Source organism: Amphiprion ocellaris, chromosome 13 (assembly GCF_022539595.1).
Source record: "Amphiprion ocellaris isolate individual 3 ecotype Okinawa chromosome 13, ASM2253959v1, whole genome shotgun sequence".
Taxonomy (NCBI): domain Eukaryota; kingdom Metazoa; phylum Chordata; class Actinopteri; family Pomacentridae; genus Amphiprion; species Amphiprion ocellaris.
Window position 1 is genome coordinate 5,785,622 of NC_072778.1, and position 16,713 is coordinate 5,802,334.

General features: G+C 40.0%; 1 protein-coding gene across 3 annotated transcripts in view; it reads left to right on the forward strand.

The window, feature by feature from the left end:
• The first annotated feature begins 493 nt into the window (after window positions 1–493).
• The window catches only part of sec24b (SEC24 homolog B, COPII coat complex component), a 51,919-nt gene continuing 35,699 nt past the window's right edge, over window positions 494–16,713 (forward strand). For 2 of the 3 annotated variants that reach the window (XR_004848578.2, XM_023285332.3), the window contains exons 1-7: window positions 494–781; window positions 2,603–3,271; window positions 4,087–4,248; window positions 6,740–6,880; window positions 12,433–12,516; window positions 15,320–15,483; window positions 16,420–16,604. Coding sequence is in view for 2 of the 3 variants with exons in the window: in XM_023285332.3 (XP_023141100.1) it covers window positions 694–781; window positions 2,603–3,271; window positions 4,087–4,248; window positions 6,740–6,880; window positions 12,433–12,516; window positions 15,320–15,483; window positions 16,420–16,604 (1,493 nt within the window). In the remaining variant the exon portion in view is untranslated. The remainder of the gene's footprint in view (window positions 782–2,602; window positions 3,272–4,086; window positions 4,249–6,739; window positions 6,881–12,432; window positions 12,517–15,319; window positions 15,484–16,419; window positions 16,605–16,713) is intronic. The other variant, XM_023285333.3, reaches the window with a different exon arrangement.

Genomic DNA, 16,713 nt, shown 5'->3' on the forward strand with positions numbered 1-16,713 from the left:
CAAAGTAGAGGAATACGATCAGCGTTATGTAAATTTTCAAACATTATGATTAAGACCCCACAATATTATTTATTGTACAACTTTACCTGACTAGATATTATGGTTAATATTGTTTTTTATTATAATATACTATAAAAGAGAAACTTATTTAACTAATTTAAATATTTGAAATAGGAGAATGCAACAGTATTTATTAAACAAATATACCAGAATATTTACTTCTGTATTAAGAATCTACAGTATCACATTATATACTTGCAGCATATTTACATGCTGCAGAAAAAAACATGAATCTTCCTGCATAGTTTGTGAGAGAAATCAGACATTAGACATGTCAGTGCAGAAAAAAAATGTATTAGGGATATGATAATAGAATTACATAAATAACTGTAAAAAAAAAAAAAAAAAAAAAAAAATCCAACTGCGAAGATATGCTGAAGGTCCACAGTTGCGGTAGAGCTCCGCCAGGGGGAGCGATCAGCCCGCAGTCAGGAGGCAGCTCCGCTCCTCTCGTGAGACTGGAGGCTTCAGCTCTCAGCCGAGCGGACCTGGCCAGGCTGCCCGGGTCTCCAACGACCAACAGCAGCCTTTTTAACGCCGTTTTTTGGGGGGAAGCGAGGCTTTCGGACACCGACGCTCATGTATATTTACCCAGCCGTGTATCTGCGGGCGTAAGGACGGCAGGACCGAGCAATGTCTGGTTTCACCAACCTGAACAGCTCCGCCGGCTACAGCCAGAACTCAACGCCGAACGGCGGAGCTGCGCCCCCCTATCAGAATGGTAACGCAGGCCGGATGATGCGATTAGCCAGCCCGCTGCCGTTAGCATGCTAACCCCCTGATGTCAGATAGTTTGTCTTTCGCTTTCTTTCTGTTTTATTTAATTTCTCTACAACTGTCTTTTGCCGTTAGCTATCATGGGGACGGTCAATATAAATCAAATATACATTAAAACTGTGAGGGTTTCAGCTAACGGTAGTCACTTGCTAACTCTAGCTAACTTAGTAGAGCAGGTAGCGGCTAGCATTAGCTCAGATAATAGCCGTTTTGACAGATTGCGCATCATCACTTCATACTGTTCGCTTTCTATTGAAATTCCAACGAATAACCGTTTAGTTAATTTCCTCTGAATTAATTTGCTTTTGACTGATAGGTGCTGTGTTGGTGTGAGGGATGCTCGTTGTGCTTAGAGCTAGCTGGAATTAACCCTCCCTGCTGAGGTAACGGCTGCTGATGTAGCTTGTCTTCTGCAGCTAATGCTATCCTCTATTCTGGGTTTTTATTCCTGAGCTTGTACCTACAAGCTTGCAGTGGCTCCTCCAGAAATTTGTCATAGCTGTGGCCAGATGGTGCCACTGAAAATCTTGGGGTGACACACTAAAACCACTGAATTTCAGGGAAGCTATTATGCAGCTGTGGAATAGAGGTTAGCTGAAAATGCCAGTGTAGCTCTTTTCAGATTGGAATATCTAACATTGGTGTCTTAAGCAATCTGTTTTTAGTCATTCAGACACAGTGTTCCTTACAGCTTCATTGAGACCACAGTGATGAAGAGAGCAAAGGTGCATGCAAAATTGGAGAGCACATCCAGTGATGCAGAATAATAATAATGTGCTAATTCACCAAATCTAAACCAAGTGCAGCCTATCAAACTGACAAAACAACAGCACAGTTTATGTATACATTTTGTAAACTATAGCTGTAAAAAAATCTGTCCATGTGTGATGGCAATCTAACCACTAATTTACTAAAAGTGAAGTTGAAATATCCCAATGAAGTTCAGGACTCAGCCTGAGGACGGCTACTAATGATTTAACTGCAGATTTTAAACGAACTCTGCATGTAACAGCTCACCAAAAAGTACACAGTGTGACTCCCAAGATCCTGATCAACCTGTCTTCATGTCAGGGATAGTCTGTGATAACAATCAATTAAGAATCTGCTGAAGTTGTGTGTAAATGTGCACAACCCTCTCTTGGAGATGCTTCTGTTGATGATTCGGGTATTGGATAGATTCAGAGAACTCTACAAACAGCTGGAAGCAACAAACTGAACTTTGGCTAATACCCAGGTTATATTTAGTATGGGTGATTTTTTGGGGGGAGTTAATCTGACCCATTACAGAATCTGTCTTCATTGCAGTCACGTCTTAGATGTGAAGTTGAATGGCAAAGCGTACAAGAAAGCTGTATTAGGATTTTGTGCGCTCTCTGTGATGTTCTTGGGCCAATTTTGGTGTTTAAATGTGGAAAAAACATCCCCACATCACTTCACACAGTGTGGTGTGAGCTTGTGAGTGCCTGTCCGTTAGTGTGACTGCGTGACCTGCTAAGTTTGCAACTGACCAGGGCAAAGCATCCACATTCAGAAATCGTATACTGACCTACCTTGATAGTTCTTGGTATTTATTATCTGATGTATGTAGACTAATACAGATACACTTAGCATTTGGTTGTTCCGTCGTTTATTTATGATTTCAATCCTGCAACGCTGTCCACATGTACTGATAATTTATCCGGTTTGACGTTACTTAAATGGTGATATTATCTGAAATATTTGTCAGAAAAGTCATTACACTTTCTCGTTCTCTCCCTCCTTTCAGGTCCAGTGCAGACATACCCATCCATGTACCCACCTGCAGGTTACTATGGAGCCCCACCTCAACAACAGGGCTACTCCACCATTCCTGGCCATGCTGCACCTGCTCCCAACAAAGCACCCATCACGAACAATGCCCACAGTGCTAACTACTACCACAACAACCATCAGCAGCAGCAGCAAAACCACCTCCCGCAGCATCATGTAGCACCCTCGCCATACAGTGCTCCTCTGAGCTCTGCCCCTCCTTCTCAGCCATATGCCGCCCTTCCCTCTGCAGCGCCTCCACCAACAAATGCCCACTACAACCAACAGCCATTCCAGCCGCATCCACCCTATGCCACTCCAGGATCCTACTATGGACAGCAGTCATACCATCCTTCCCCAGCACAGCAGCATCCCAGCTTGGTTCCTGTGACAGCTAGCGGCCCTGGAGCTCCCCTCTGCCCAATTGTTTCTTACCCGTCTGCTCCAGGAAGTAGCCAGTATGGCACCCTCAGTTCCTCCCAGAGCACTTCTACACCCGTAGGCATACCCACCCAGATGGTGGGTGCTCCCCTACACCAGTACAGCGCTGCACCTCCACCCTCTACGACAGCAGTGCAGCCTGGGTACGGTGTGGGTCCTCCCGGTCAGACGGCGCCAACGGTTGTCAACGGTCAAGGAAGCACAGGTAAGTTTAACTGGATGTTTTACTCTGAGGTTCATGTGCTGCTGGTGTTCCTTGAAACTTGAAGGTGCATACCCTGGCAGTGAAGTTGGAATTGCACAGACCTGTTTCTGCACTTAATGGGCTATACCAGTGGTGTCCAACATATGATCCGCGGGCCAAAACTAGCCCACTAGAGGGTCTACTCCAGCCATCGGGGGGCGATTTTGCAAAGTGTAAAGATTACAGAGAAGATATTAACTGAAAATTGTGAATGTGTCAAAACATAAATTTAAAATTATCTCAATCCCTTAACAAGTTGTTTTGATCATAAAGTAAAATACTATATTGTTCTGTTCCAAATACTTCAGACTAAATCGTTTGTGCCTTTGTGGAAACACTGTGATCTGTAAGTTGTAATGCACATGTGTAAATGATAAACTGAGGCATAATATTGTTGAAATTGAACTTAATTTTCTAAACATCTAAACCGTCATGACCGAATATTCGGATATTCAGGTCCAGCCCTAGCTCTGTTGCTACTGCTGTGGCTTTCTTTGATTTAAAAAGAAAATAAATGAACACATCAATGTGTCTCAAACCAAAACGATCCTTTAGTAAGCCTGCGAAGAAAGCTGCAGAGCAGTGACATTTTATTATTAGTGGCTGTTTTTACTGTTTACCAGTTGTGGTTGTGTCATTTCCTAAGTGTCAGACTTCATTCAAAAATTAGATTTATGTACATACAAACCTCCATTTTCTGTTTATAAAATCTTTTATTTAGTCCTCTCCTGGCTAGATGTTTTATTTTTGGATATGTTCTCTTTTTGTCCTTGCAGCCCACAACGCAGTCCACCAACGCTACACCCAAAGCCACCAGGCCTCCCTGAGCTATGACTCCTACAGTGGGGTCCCTCAAAGCAGTGGTGGTGCAGACACAGACCAGCCGCCCTCAGGAACCCCCTCCACTTCAGTCCATTCCTCACCGGGCCATCACCAAGGTAACAATGACACAACACCAGTCTTCAATAAGTTAAATACACTGGAACTGCAAAGTGTTAGCCATGACTTTATTTATTGATGTTTCTGTATGTGTACAAAGACTAACTGCCACCATGTAGTTATCCTGCCAGACAAAATACCCATTTCAGCTTAGAACAAGCAACTTTTTGTAGCTGAAAAGTCCTTTTTGCTGCTTGGATATTGGTTTTTGTCTCTTCTTGTGGAAACTTGTCGGTGAGCCTGTGTTCAGATGTTCAGTCTGAATGTCTCCTGCCCTAAATTGACGGTATAACTGTGTGTGTGAATAGTTGTTATGTTCACAGCTGCACTGGAAATGTGACACATGTAATCTGTTGCACACACACACACTTCAAATGTTTTCGCAAGTTTCAGGCTTTCAGGTTATCACTTAACTGCCTGTTGCTGGTATATTTTGACTGTGACCTGTACATTTTTTATCTACATTATTAGGTTACAACTTTTGCACCAGCTGCACCTGCGTTTAAGAATCATTCAGATTGGATTAAAAACAGTTTGCGTAGCTTCACCAAATAGAAGAAACTTCTTCAGTAGTGTAGTCAGATCCAATATTTACAACACTTTACAGGTTTTACTCTCTGCAGTCAGAAAAATGTGTCCAAATGAGTTTCCTTTCTCTCACTGATGTCAGCCTCAGGCAACAGCAGACATGTTATATAAATGCAGGAGAACAGCTTTACAAAGAACAAACACATCCCTGTCGTAGTAATACAATAATTTGTTTTAAATAAGTATTTAAAGTAAGTAATGGTATTGCTATGCTGAATGCTGTGATTGGAATTATTGTGGCCAATTATGAGGCCTTTAGTGATGGTTTTTGTGACATATTTGTTCAATTTTGAAAATTTGCGGCGCTGTGAAAAAAATCAGTTGTGTGGATTTTGCTGAGTAGAGCTTCAGCAATTGACTATTTAATTAATTGGCAATATTTTGATAATCAGTAATTTTTTTAAATATATTTTTTAAGAAGAATAGTAAGTTGGGTGGTAAATAAGTAATAATCTGCTGATTCTAGCTTCTTAAATTTGAAGATTTTCATTTTTTCCCTTCTATGTGAGAGTAAACATTTTTTCTCCTTTTTCTATTCTATTTTTTACACCCATCAGCTAATCAATAAACTGAGAAATTAAGCTACAGATGATTTAATATTGAAAACAATCATTAGTTGCAGGCCCAGGTTGTTGGATGGCAGCAGCTGCTGCCTGAGAAAACAGTAGAAATAAAGTCCCATGTGCTGTAAGGGATTCTCTTGTGATCCAATTAGTTTTCATGCTAAGAGATATGCAGTGCCCACTTTACACTTCATTTTGTGTAAATTTTATTTTGTATAGGTAATGTTAAAACCTGCCTTTGCAAGATGACTTGTTGTGGGACAAGCTGTAACTTTCAGCATCTTCATCATTGCCAGAAACTTCAAGTGATCTTGACCTATTTAAATTGTGCTTGAGGGTCTTTATGCAGAATAGATTCCTCTTTCTGGTCGAAAATGTAGTTTGTTTTAAAGAGAAATGGGAAGCCAACAACCTACTTGATTATGCCACTGGAAAAAGCTTAACCCTCTGAACCCAAAGCAGCTTCTGGGCATTTTTTTGCGGGCCTCAGAAATGGGCTCATTTTTCACTGCAATATAAATTCCTGCACCTCAATGAAAACAGAATAACAATGACTAGAAATAGAGGAAACTCACAAATGTCTTTTGTGCAGTATTACACAGTTGAAATGCCATAAATCATAAAAGAGAAAACAAAAAATGGATTGATTTGATTTATTTTAGAAAATTAGGAAAAACCTGGGATCAACATGCAAGTGTCCACAGGTGTTTCAGTACTCAGAAACAGATTAACCTCCACATTCTATAGATATTTTACTATTTAACTTCAAAAAGAAAAAGCCTTTTGAGACCAGTTATGAGTTTATCACACTACTCTACAAGTCACCTCCGGAAAGATATTTCACCATGCTGTATGTATCCTCCAACAACTTACTGACAGGTTACTCCTCTGTATGCCATTTTGAACCGTGCTGCATTAATTTTATTGGACAAGTAGAGTTTATTTTCCTCTCTATGTCCAATTTGTTCCCATACATGTCTCCTTTATGCTCTGTGCATACATAGCCTGCAGTGCAGTCGAATAAGCAGTTTATTTTGGGTAAATTTTCAAGTGAGACATGTTGAATATAAATGATCTTGAATAGAGTTGGTCATATTCTTGAAAGAATCACACATCACAGGAAAGTTGACTATCCAGGAATCCTTTTTTTGTCCTGGCTTGATAAATGTGATTTTGGTGACATGTCTTTCAAACCTGCTGGTAGATTTTGGAGATTCAGAGAGTTAAACACACACGTCACATAGCATGAAGTGTACGATCACGGCGGCTCAGTCTGATGACAGTCACCCAGTCCTGTTGGTTTTCTTCTGTACCTTCCCCACTCCCCTCCTCCCAACAGGCGTGCAGTACGGATATGTTGCTAATAGTGGAGCTAGCTCTGCCTCTGCCACCACCTCAGGCCCAGCAGCAGCAGCAGCAGCCCCCTCGTCATCCAGCTCTGATGATGATGATGAGGAGGAGGATGAGGATGAGGAAGCAGGTCTGCTTTAGCTTTTACCTCCCCCATAACCCCTTTGTTTCCAACCCCCATAAACTCATACAGTTCTTTTAAACCTTGCCCACGAACCTCTTGCATTTCTTTAAATAGACACCTTCATCCATGCAGTGTCACTTTTGATCCCTGCCACACTCCTGTGTCTGACGGCCGTCCTTTCTAATGGGCTAATCAGATTTCTCTCTCTGTCTGGCTGCAACAGTCTTCCAAAGTGTGCCATGTTTCCCCCTCACTATCGTCAGTGCTCAAACTTAATGTTGATTCCATCTTTTATATGTGTGTTGTTGTTTCATCCCTGAAAACTGACATAATATTTTCTCTCACAGAAAGGTGGCAGGTAAGTCGATGAGCATTCAGTTTGACTTTGAAGGATTCAGCCAAGTTGTGCTTATTGTAATTGTCATGCAGAGAAAGATGCCTGCTTTTCATGGTGTCCAGCTCTTTCTTTCCAACTAATGTTTGAGATATGATCATCCACTTCTCATGCTTCTCCACTTACCAGTAGTCATCCATGTTGATGGGAAAAAGCAATCGATAAACTATTATTAGCACTGGGACTACAATTCTAGATGGTAGTAGTGGACTAAATGGCATTGGTATGAGTTGGAGTTTTTGTTCAATTCTCAGCCCATGTTTAATGGTTTTGTTTATGGATGTCCAAAATTGGCCTTTTTTGTCCATAACTGATACGCCGATATTGTCCAACTCTCAATTTCCAATTCTGATATCAACCGATACAAATATATGTGGGCTATTAAACAAATTTTAGGTAACATCACATATCCTGTCATGAAATAAACACATCATGCCTAGTTTTATTGTGATACCCCACCGAATGCAATTTGATGATGTCATCATTTGCACGCCAGTAAATGCCGGCGAAATCCAGGCATTATTTTATCGGTTTTCATGACAGGCAAAAAACCGATAACGATATTGACCGATACTACATTTTTATACCAATATTGGGCCAATAATATCAGTGGGCTGATGTTAGTGGCCATCTCTAGTTTTGTTCTAACAAAAGTAGGCGATTCAGAGGAAATGAATCAACAAAATCAGACAAAAATGCCTGCAAATACCCTAACCCCATCAAATTGTCCTCTACAACTAGGACTTACATTTCTGTTCAACCCTCACTTGTCTGTGTGTGTGATGTAAATTACTGACTAATTTTAGATGTAACAAGGTCGTATTTCTTGGGATATCATAGGCCTTGAGTTTACATTGTTGTTGGAGTAGATTTGGAAAGTATTATGCCAAATATTAGATGCAAACTATGAAAAAAAAAAAAAACTTTAACCCTTTGATGCGTAGACCACATTAGGAGATACCCTTTTTCCATTGGATTTGGGTCGTTTTTGACCCATGTTATGCATCAAAGGGTTAAAGAAACTTTCTATTTCTGTGGCAAGGCTGGATTTGGTCCCTGAGCCACTATTAGCCCACAACTGGACTAAATGAAGAATTATTTCATTAAGCAACAAGAAAAGCACTCAGAGAGGACAGTCCTCCGCCAAGGCTGCTCAGTCCTTGTATGATTTCTGACGGATAAGTCCTGATAAGTCCACAGCGGTGGATTTGTAGTAGGATCACATTCATGTGATCGTCAGCAGGCAGCTGGCGTAGTGTTCACCTGTTGTCATGGTTACCGTGACGCCGTGACGCTATCTCACAATGATACAGAAATCTTTAACAAATCCATGGATCTAGACTATAAGCTGCATCACTACTAAAGTCTAATCAATTGGTCCTTGTGTCATTTCTGACCTTCCCTGAAAATTTCATCCAAATCCATTAGTTCATTTTTGAGTAATGTGAACAGACTGACAAACGTACGCCAATCGTCGCATAACTCTGCCGCGTTCCTTGGTGAAGTAATAAAAATAGATTGAAACAATCTCAATGAAAGCATCAACAGCTGCATGAAAATATATTTTAATATTGGTATTTTAATATCAATATATAACACCAGTATTTTGACCCTTAACTACTTTAGAACTTAATGCAATTTGAATGAAATGACACAATGCTGTGTTTAATCAGTCTCCTATCATGTTCTGCACCACTCAGGTGTTCTGCTTGTGAGCATCCCTCAGGAGCTGTGTCATCATCCAGAGGTTAACAGGTGTTTAAATATAGCCACTCCCCTGCCGGCAGGTCCAGGCTTTCCGTGTTTGCTGACTCTCCTGCTCTCTCGTGAGAAGGCAGCTCTGTTACCAGTCATTAGCACATCTCTTAATGAAATGAGAAACGTGATTCAGCTTTCGGTTTGTCCCTCGCAATTGCTCCGATTCTCCGGAGCAGCAATTTATCAGGTGTTGATTTCTGGAAGCCGTGCTCATCAGTCAACATCATGATCAAAGTTATATATACACGACCATTCAAAAGTTTGGGGTCACTTAGAAATGTCCTTATTTTTGAAAGAAAGGCAGTTCTTTCAATGAAGATAACATTAGACTAATCAGAAATCCAGTCTAGACATTGTTAATGTGCTAAATGACTACTCTAGCTGGAAACAGATGATTTTTAATGGAATATCTCCATAGGGGTACAGAGGAACATTTCCAGCAACCATCACTCCTGTGTTCTAATGCTACATTGTGTTAGCTAATGGATGATTAGAAAACCCTTGTGCAGTTATGTTAGCATGTGAATGAAACTGTGAGTTTTCATGGTAGAAGTGAAATTGTCTGGGTGACCACAAACTTTTAAACGGTAGTGTACATAATAACACTGATATTTAATGCAGAGAACCATGTACTGCATGTGTCAATTAATCAAACAGTCGATCAGTCCTCAACAGAAAATATATAAGAAATTATTTTGAACTTTTAATTATATAAGTAATTTAGAAAGAATAAAAGCAAATACTTTTTGCTTAGTTTTTAGACTTTGGTTGCACAAAGAAGACCTATATGTCAATTACATAATTAATCTTTTCACCCATGTTTTTGATTAGTTAAGAAAGAGACTGAAATATAGGATTATATAAAAAATATAACCAATGATTGTTGGTTGCTGACCAATATTAGACAAACCTTTTGAGATCAAACAAATTCCGAAACAAATTTAAATTTTGACTAAAATGTGCTTGAAGCCACATAGAATTAAACTATAGTAGGACAATAATTCCCTATTATCCCTATTATTACAATCGCAATTTAGGCGTGTATTTACTGTTTTTGTTTGGGGAAATGATCAATTCTAGTATTGTTTTGCATATGCTTTGTTTTGTTTTGCTTTGTAAAATCAACAAAGTAGAAGTAGTAAATATCACCAACTAAATACATACATTTTCATGGCTTTTAATTTCTATTTTTACTTTTATCTTGATAAAATCTGAAAAGCAACCCTTGTAGTAGTTGTTTGTAGTAATATTCATTTTTAAAAAAAAAAAGAACTGTTGTGTCAAGTTTGGACTGAGTAAAATCTAGAGCTTAGATTGTTGTTGTTTACTGAGCAACGGATTAGAGCGGAGACACTGTCGGCCGCAGCATGAATGAAGTCTTGATGATCAGTAATCAGAGGGGTTGGCAGCAGCTTGGTGGGAAAACAGAGTGGACTTATGATTAAAACTTTGAAGAGCAGCTGTAAATGTGCTGTAAACAAACACTTTCTGAGAACAGAGTCGTTTTAGTCGAGGCGCCTCCCCCTTCATTCATGAAGGAGCTGAAAGCACACAAGAGAAGAGGAGGAGGCATCAGAAGAATCTTGGAGGAGGAGGAGGAAGAAGAAGAAGGCTTTAGCCGTCCTGGTGTCCTCCTCCTCCAGAGCACATAATCCAGGAGTCTGCTGTTCTGATTAAGTCGGAGATAATTGGATCGTGTCCTGTCCAATGAGCTCTCTGCCCGAGGCCTGTCGCTTTGCTGCTGGTTTGCTGCTGTTGATCCCTCCTTTTGGCACACACGGATTAATGGGCTCATTCAAATATTCTGCCCGTGTAATCCTTTCGGAAAATCTATCCATTATTTAATGACATGCAGCAAAGGTCTGATTTGAACTGTTGCAGATAAAGATACAACCACAGTTACTTATAAAAATGATATTTATACACAACCACTGGTTATACTTTGCTAAGAAAAATTAAAAATTACATCATGACCAACTGTGGTACAAGAAGAAGAAGCCTTTATTTGTCACAAATACATTTTACAGTATTGTGAAATTTTGTTTTCGCATATCCCAATTGGGGTCAGAGTGCAGGGTCAGTCATGGTACAGTGCCCTTGGAGCAGGAAGTGTTAAGGGCCTTGCTCGGGCAGCATTGGGGTTTGATCCTCTGGCCTTCTGATCAGTTGCCCAGAAACATAACTGTTGCACCACAATGGGATGTAACTTCCATTTAAAATGTTCCATGATCCAAACAATTTCTGCCTATGTACTCACTCTATGGGGTTTTCCTGCTTCAAAATTGGCCTTTCAGAGATATCTGTGAAGGACAATATTCATGATCAGTAAGCAGGGCTGCATGGTGCTCGGTGGTTAGCTCTGTTGCCTTGCAGCAGAAAGGTCACCGGTTCGCATCCCGGCCTGGGACCTTTCTGCATGAGTTTGCGTGTTCTTCCTGTGCATACGTGGGTTTTCTCTGGGCACTCTGGCTTCCTCCCACAGTCCAAAAACATGCTGAGTTTAATTGGTGATTCTAAATTGCCTGTAGGTGTGAATGTCTCAATGTGTAGCTCTGTGATAGATTGGTGACCTGTCCAGTCTGCCTTTGCCCTAAGTCAGCTGGGATATGCTCCAGTAAACAGGCAGCAAAAGCAAAGAGTCTGTTACCTTATTTGACAAAAAGCTACACATTTTCCTGCTAATTCTGACCATTTGATAAACAAAATGTCTCATGTTAAAGTGAATAAAACCCCACATAACAAAACTGTGCTGTTTCTTTCCCAGTTGCTCACTAAAATGTCTTTGGGGCCCACCAAAACATTCACTATGCAGGACAAACCCTTGCATTTTAGGAACAAATATTTTCTTTTTGGTTAGTCCACCAGTTGTTACTGTTTGTAAACCATTATGGCAAGGATTGTGGACTGTCAGGCTGTCACGCTATCCTTGTAGTCTTTTGCCTTTCCCTCCACATTTCCTATCCTTAGAGGCCTGTACTCCCCACAAAGCGACGTCTGTACACGCACTTGTTCAAGACTTAAGTGCATCCTTTTCATGTTTTCTCTCCAGCGGTCACTCTGCCTCCTCCCTCTCACTCTTGGTCCGAGGCCTGAGGGACTCTAAGCAAAGCACATTTCATGAAATAAACAAGAAAGCTGCTTGTCTTTCTCTTTAATGTTTTGTCTTTAGCTGTTTTCTGCTGGTTTCGTTTTTATCATGATCCTCCTTCCTTTTTTCATTCTTCATCGACTTCATTTATGGCTGCTGCTCTTCGTTCTCTCCAGCCTTTCCTCTTTCTTAACATCTTTTGTAATCCATTAGTCTTTGTTTCACCATATGAATCCCATTGTTCATTCTCTCTTGTTGTCTTTTAATCTTAATTTTTAATCTTTTCTGTGTTTATTTCTTTATCTCTGCCTCTCTTAGGTGGCGACACCTCCTCTTCCACTACTGGCAGTGCCTCTCCGGTGCCCAACAGCTACGATTCCTTAGAAGGCGGCAGTTATCCAGGTACCGCTTCAGTACGAACACGCTGCATATGTGGCTCCTCTTATTGAGAGCGACTCACTTTAAAATTTACAACCAGACTACATGCAGCTAGGTAATTTATAGGTTATAACAACATTTCCACCTCACTATATGTATATATTGTGTTTGTAACTTTTATATACGGGAAGTGCAAAACTAAATCTGCACTAATGCACATTAATTCAGCATTTATAGAATAAACTTTTTTTAGATGTCTCCTCTTTGAAAATGTATCTTGTTGCATTCTGGATACAGATTGTGTACATGATCCAACATAGTTATGAAGCATTCAAAGAACTTTTACAAAAAAACAACAAACATAATGTCTGCTTCAGACTACACAATCTCAGCAATAAAATTAAAACAATAACACTTAAGTCCTTTTGTCTTTCAGTATGTGGAGTGAGGTTATGGAACAGATTGGAGCAATGTCCAAGTACAACCCAGTTTAAAAAGCAGTACAAAAATATGGTTTTCACAAGGAAGGAGAGGCTTTGGCACTCACTAATTATTTAATATTTGCTTGTTTATATAATTTATTTCTATTTTATTTGTGAATATATACGTAAATAACTATGGAAGTGGAGTACTGAGAGACTGATGGTCGAGATGGAGAAGGGGTAGGATTATGTAAGCTTATGCTCTGTGCTGTTCCTTTTTGTATATGTTGGGTCATTATTTTTTGCTTTGTTTTGTTGTTGTTTTGAATATATTGATTTGTTTTTGTGGCTTTTTTTTCTCCGGTCTGAAATTAAAACATTCATTCATTCATTCATAAATTAGCCCAAAATGAAAAGATGTGGAGCGCCTGGAGCAAAAATGAGCGCCAGGCATGTGTTGATCTCCTGTAGTGCACAAAGTGCAAACAAAACGTATTGAGAATGCACCTATAAAAAACAAAAACTGTACCAGGCTTGAAGTTGGTTGCCATCCTGTTCAAAGTAGCCTCTTTGTGCCATAATGCAGCTCTCCCAGTGCTGCTGTCACATTTTTAAACACTCTCTGGAATCTAACGTCAAGCACCATCTGCAATGAGCACTTGATCTACTCCACTGTGTCTAAACGGTGACCCTTCAACTAGAATTTAGTTTTGGGAAGGAAGAACATCCCAGAACATTTTGATTGCACCTTGTATCATAGTTGACGATGACTCATGTTGCAAAAAGCATCCTAGATTTATTTCATTTAATCTCACCGCTCATGTGACAGCTTCCCCAGTGCATTCAGGACAATGAGAAATAGGAGGCCAAAGAACTTTTCCATGCAAAACACTGTGCCGGTAAAGACAGGTTAAAGGACAGACATTTGATTGCAGTGCCTGCATGCAAATGTTCCATCAAAACAATTCCACTAGTCACTATTTTGATGAAGTAGCGTCCTTCACTCAGCTTCCCCTACAATGATTGTGATTGATTTAGAAGAAAAAAAATACAGACAATCCAGGGCATCTTTTCTACCTATACCAGAATGATTCTGAGGTACAGCCAGACAGTTATGTTCTAAAGAATAGGCTAGCAAAGTGAGACTACAGGACAGACGGCACACACTGGCATCTAGCTACAGCCCTCGGACAAGTCCACATTTGTTTCTGTATTGTTTTTGTTTGTGTTATTTAAGCTTCTCTGAAGACAAGATGGCCAGAATTTCTTGTTTTTTTTTTTTGTATACAGTAGTTTATACCTTGTACCTCTTGCAAAATACAATTGGTCATTGATCTATTTGTGTGTTGATTAATAGCAAATACACAAGTAAAATGTGATTTTCCTTCATGTTTTTGTAAACCACTAATGACCGGGTCAACTGAAGTAAACATTTTCAAAGTCAGACTCTTATTTTACAGACAGTCCATGATTCACAGTGTCCCAGTCTGTTCCTTTTCGTGTGACCACTGCTCACAGGTGTGGAAAAAAGTTATTCCAGTCAATAATAGTCGGCCAAAAACTCTCAGAAATCCTCAGAATAATCCAGCCAAAAGAACAAAGCATATTCCCCAGGTTAGCTGCAAAAACACACACACACAAAAAACAAAATCTGTCTGAAACTAAAAAAGGGAACAATGTCAATGGTTTGGTACACCCCGCTGTGCTCAGCCTCTTTCCCCAGCAAGTCGAGCTTGCAGCTGTTTCCCTCCAGTTTTAGTTCTCTGTGCTCAGTGAGGTATCCCAGGTCTCCCACAGATTCCCTCAGCTATTACCTTTCTCTCTTTCACCCAGTTCCACCTTCTTCAAAACACTGTTCCCCTCCATTATCACACAGCTGACCCTAATCATTGGTATATTAAAACAACCATAAGGCTGTTTACTCGAGATGTTATCATTTTAACAGCATCACACTTGATTATAAACCATTGTTTTGTTGACCTGGCCAATGTATATAGTTAGGCCTGTGTAGCAGTGTCACAGTTTTACAACTCTTTTATCATGTAACTGGGCACAGGGACCATCTTGTCAAGTATTGGATGACAAAAATAGAAGTTATCAAAGCAGGTTCATAGAAAGTTGGACAAACATCACACAAAAACAGCCTCCCTAAACATCACAAGCTGATGTCTTCCTTAAACCGAAGTATTTGAAGATCCCTTAAGGAAAGAAAGTCATTTAATATCTTTTCTTCTTGTCAATTGTGCTTTCCTCAAAGGTGATGTGGTTCACGTCTTTAATTATGTGAACATCTCTGAGGCCTAAATATCTCATTTCTAAAACAAGCTTCACAGCTACACTGAAGTACATTTCTATGTTTTTAACGTGCACCACATTTGTCTAACGCTAATCTGTCTATTGTCCAGATTCCATGCCACCCTCTAATGATATGACCAACCAGGCTCCTCCTTATGGTAGCTATGGTTACCCCAGCATGCAGTCAGCCTATCAGCAGGGACCAGCCTCCCACACGGATGCCTCACCTTCCCACGACCTGTACGGGCAGTCAAGCTACCAGCAGTACTCCAAGGTGAGGCCACAGCTTGAACAAAACTGTTGGGAAGCGTTCAGTGATGCATCACGTTCTTGTGGATTCACTTGTTTATTGTGAGCAGAATAATATATTTAATCTCTGCTAATAATACGGTGTGTTAAATTTGAATGCTAGAGGTGATGGAAAATTAATCAGGAATACTTTTGATCATTGAATTATTTCTTAAGCTGCAAAGTAAATAAACATTTATGGGGTTTGAAATTAATGTTTTGTGATGAAATTAGTGCAAAAAAAACAAAAACAAATACTCTTCATTGCACTCCTGCTGTTATTTGTGTACATACCTCTGTTTTTATTACATTTTATCTATATACCCATACCGTTCAAAAGTTTGGGGTCACCCAGACAATTTTATGTTTTCCAAGAAAACTCACACTTTTAATCATGGCTAACATAATTGCACAAGGTTTTTAGAACACAGGAGTGATGGTTGGTGGAAATATTCCTCTGTACCCCTATGTAGATTTTCCATTAAAAAATCAGCTGTTTCCAGCTAGAATAGTCATTTACCACATTAACAATGTCTAGACTCTATTTCTGATTTGTTCAATATTATTTTCATTGAAAAAAAATTTAAGAAACTGCTTTCTTTCAAAAATGTGGACATTTGTAAGTGACCCCAAACTTTTGAATGGTAGTATATATATATTCTTATATTCCCCATGACTCATGCTGCTACTGTAAGAGAATGCCAACATGATTTCATTGTATTTTTACATCCATTCACACTAAAGGCATCTTAATCTTTTCTATAAAAAAAAAAAAAAAAAAAAATGTCTTCACTGTTGCATTTTGGTAGTAAATTCAGTTACTGTTTGAATCTCTCATCCTCACTCTCAGCAGATGCTCGTTCCTGCAGTCGTTGAGGAGTGAAAAAGTCACTATTTCTTTGCATTTCTTCCTTCTCTGCAGCCATTCCCCAACCTCTCCCAGCTGTCTGCCGCCCTCGGTGGGCTGAGCGGGGTTCCTGAGCTGGAGGTGGAGGCGCTGAGGCCCGTCAACCTGCTGCAGGAGAGGAACCTGCTGCCCCCGCGGCCCTTGGAGCCCCCTGAACCCAACGTCAGCTCCGATCTTAAGAAGGTCAACTGCAGTCCGCAGTAAGTCAAGTGTAGGCAGTTAGCTAGCGGGACGTGCTTTTACCACACACAGCTATTTTGTTTCACTGTTTACCACCAATTAAGGGCAACTCATAACAATATTAAAATG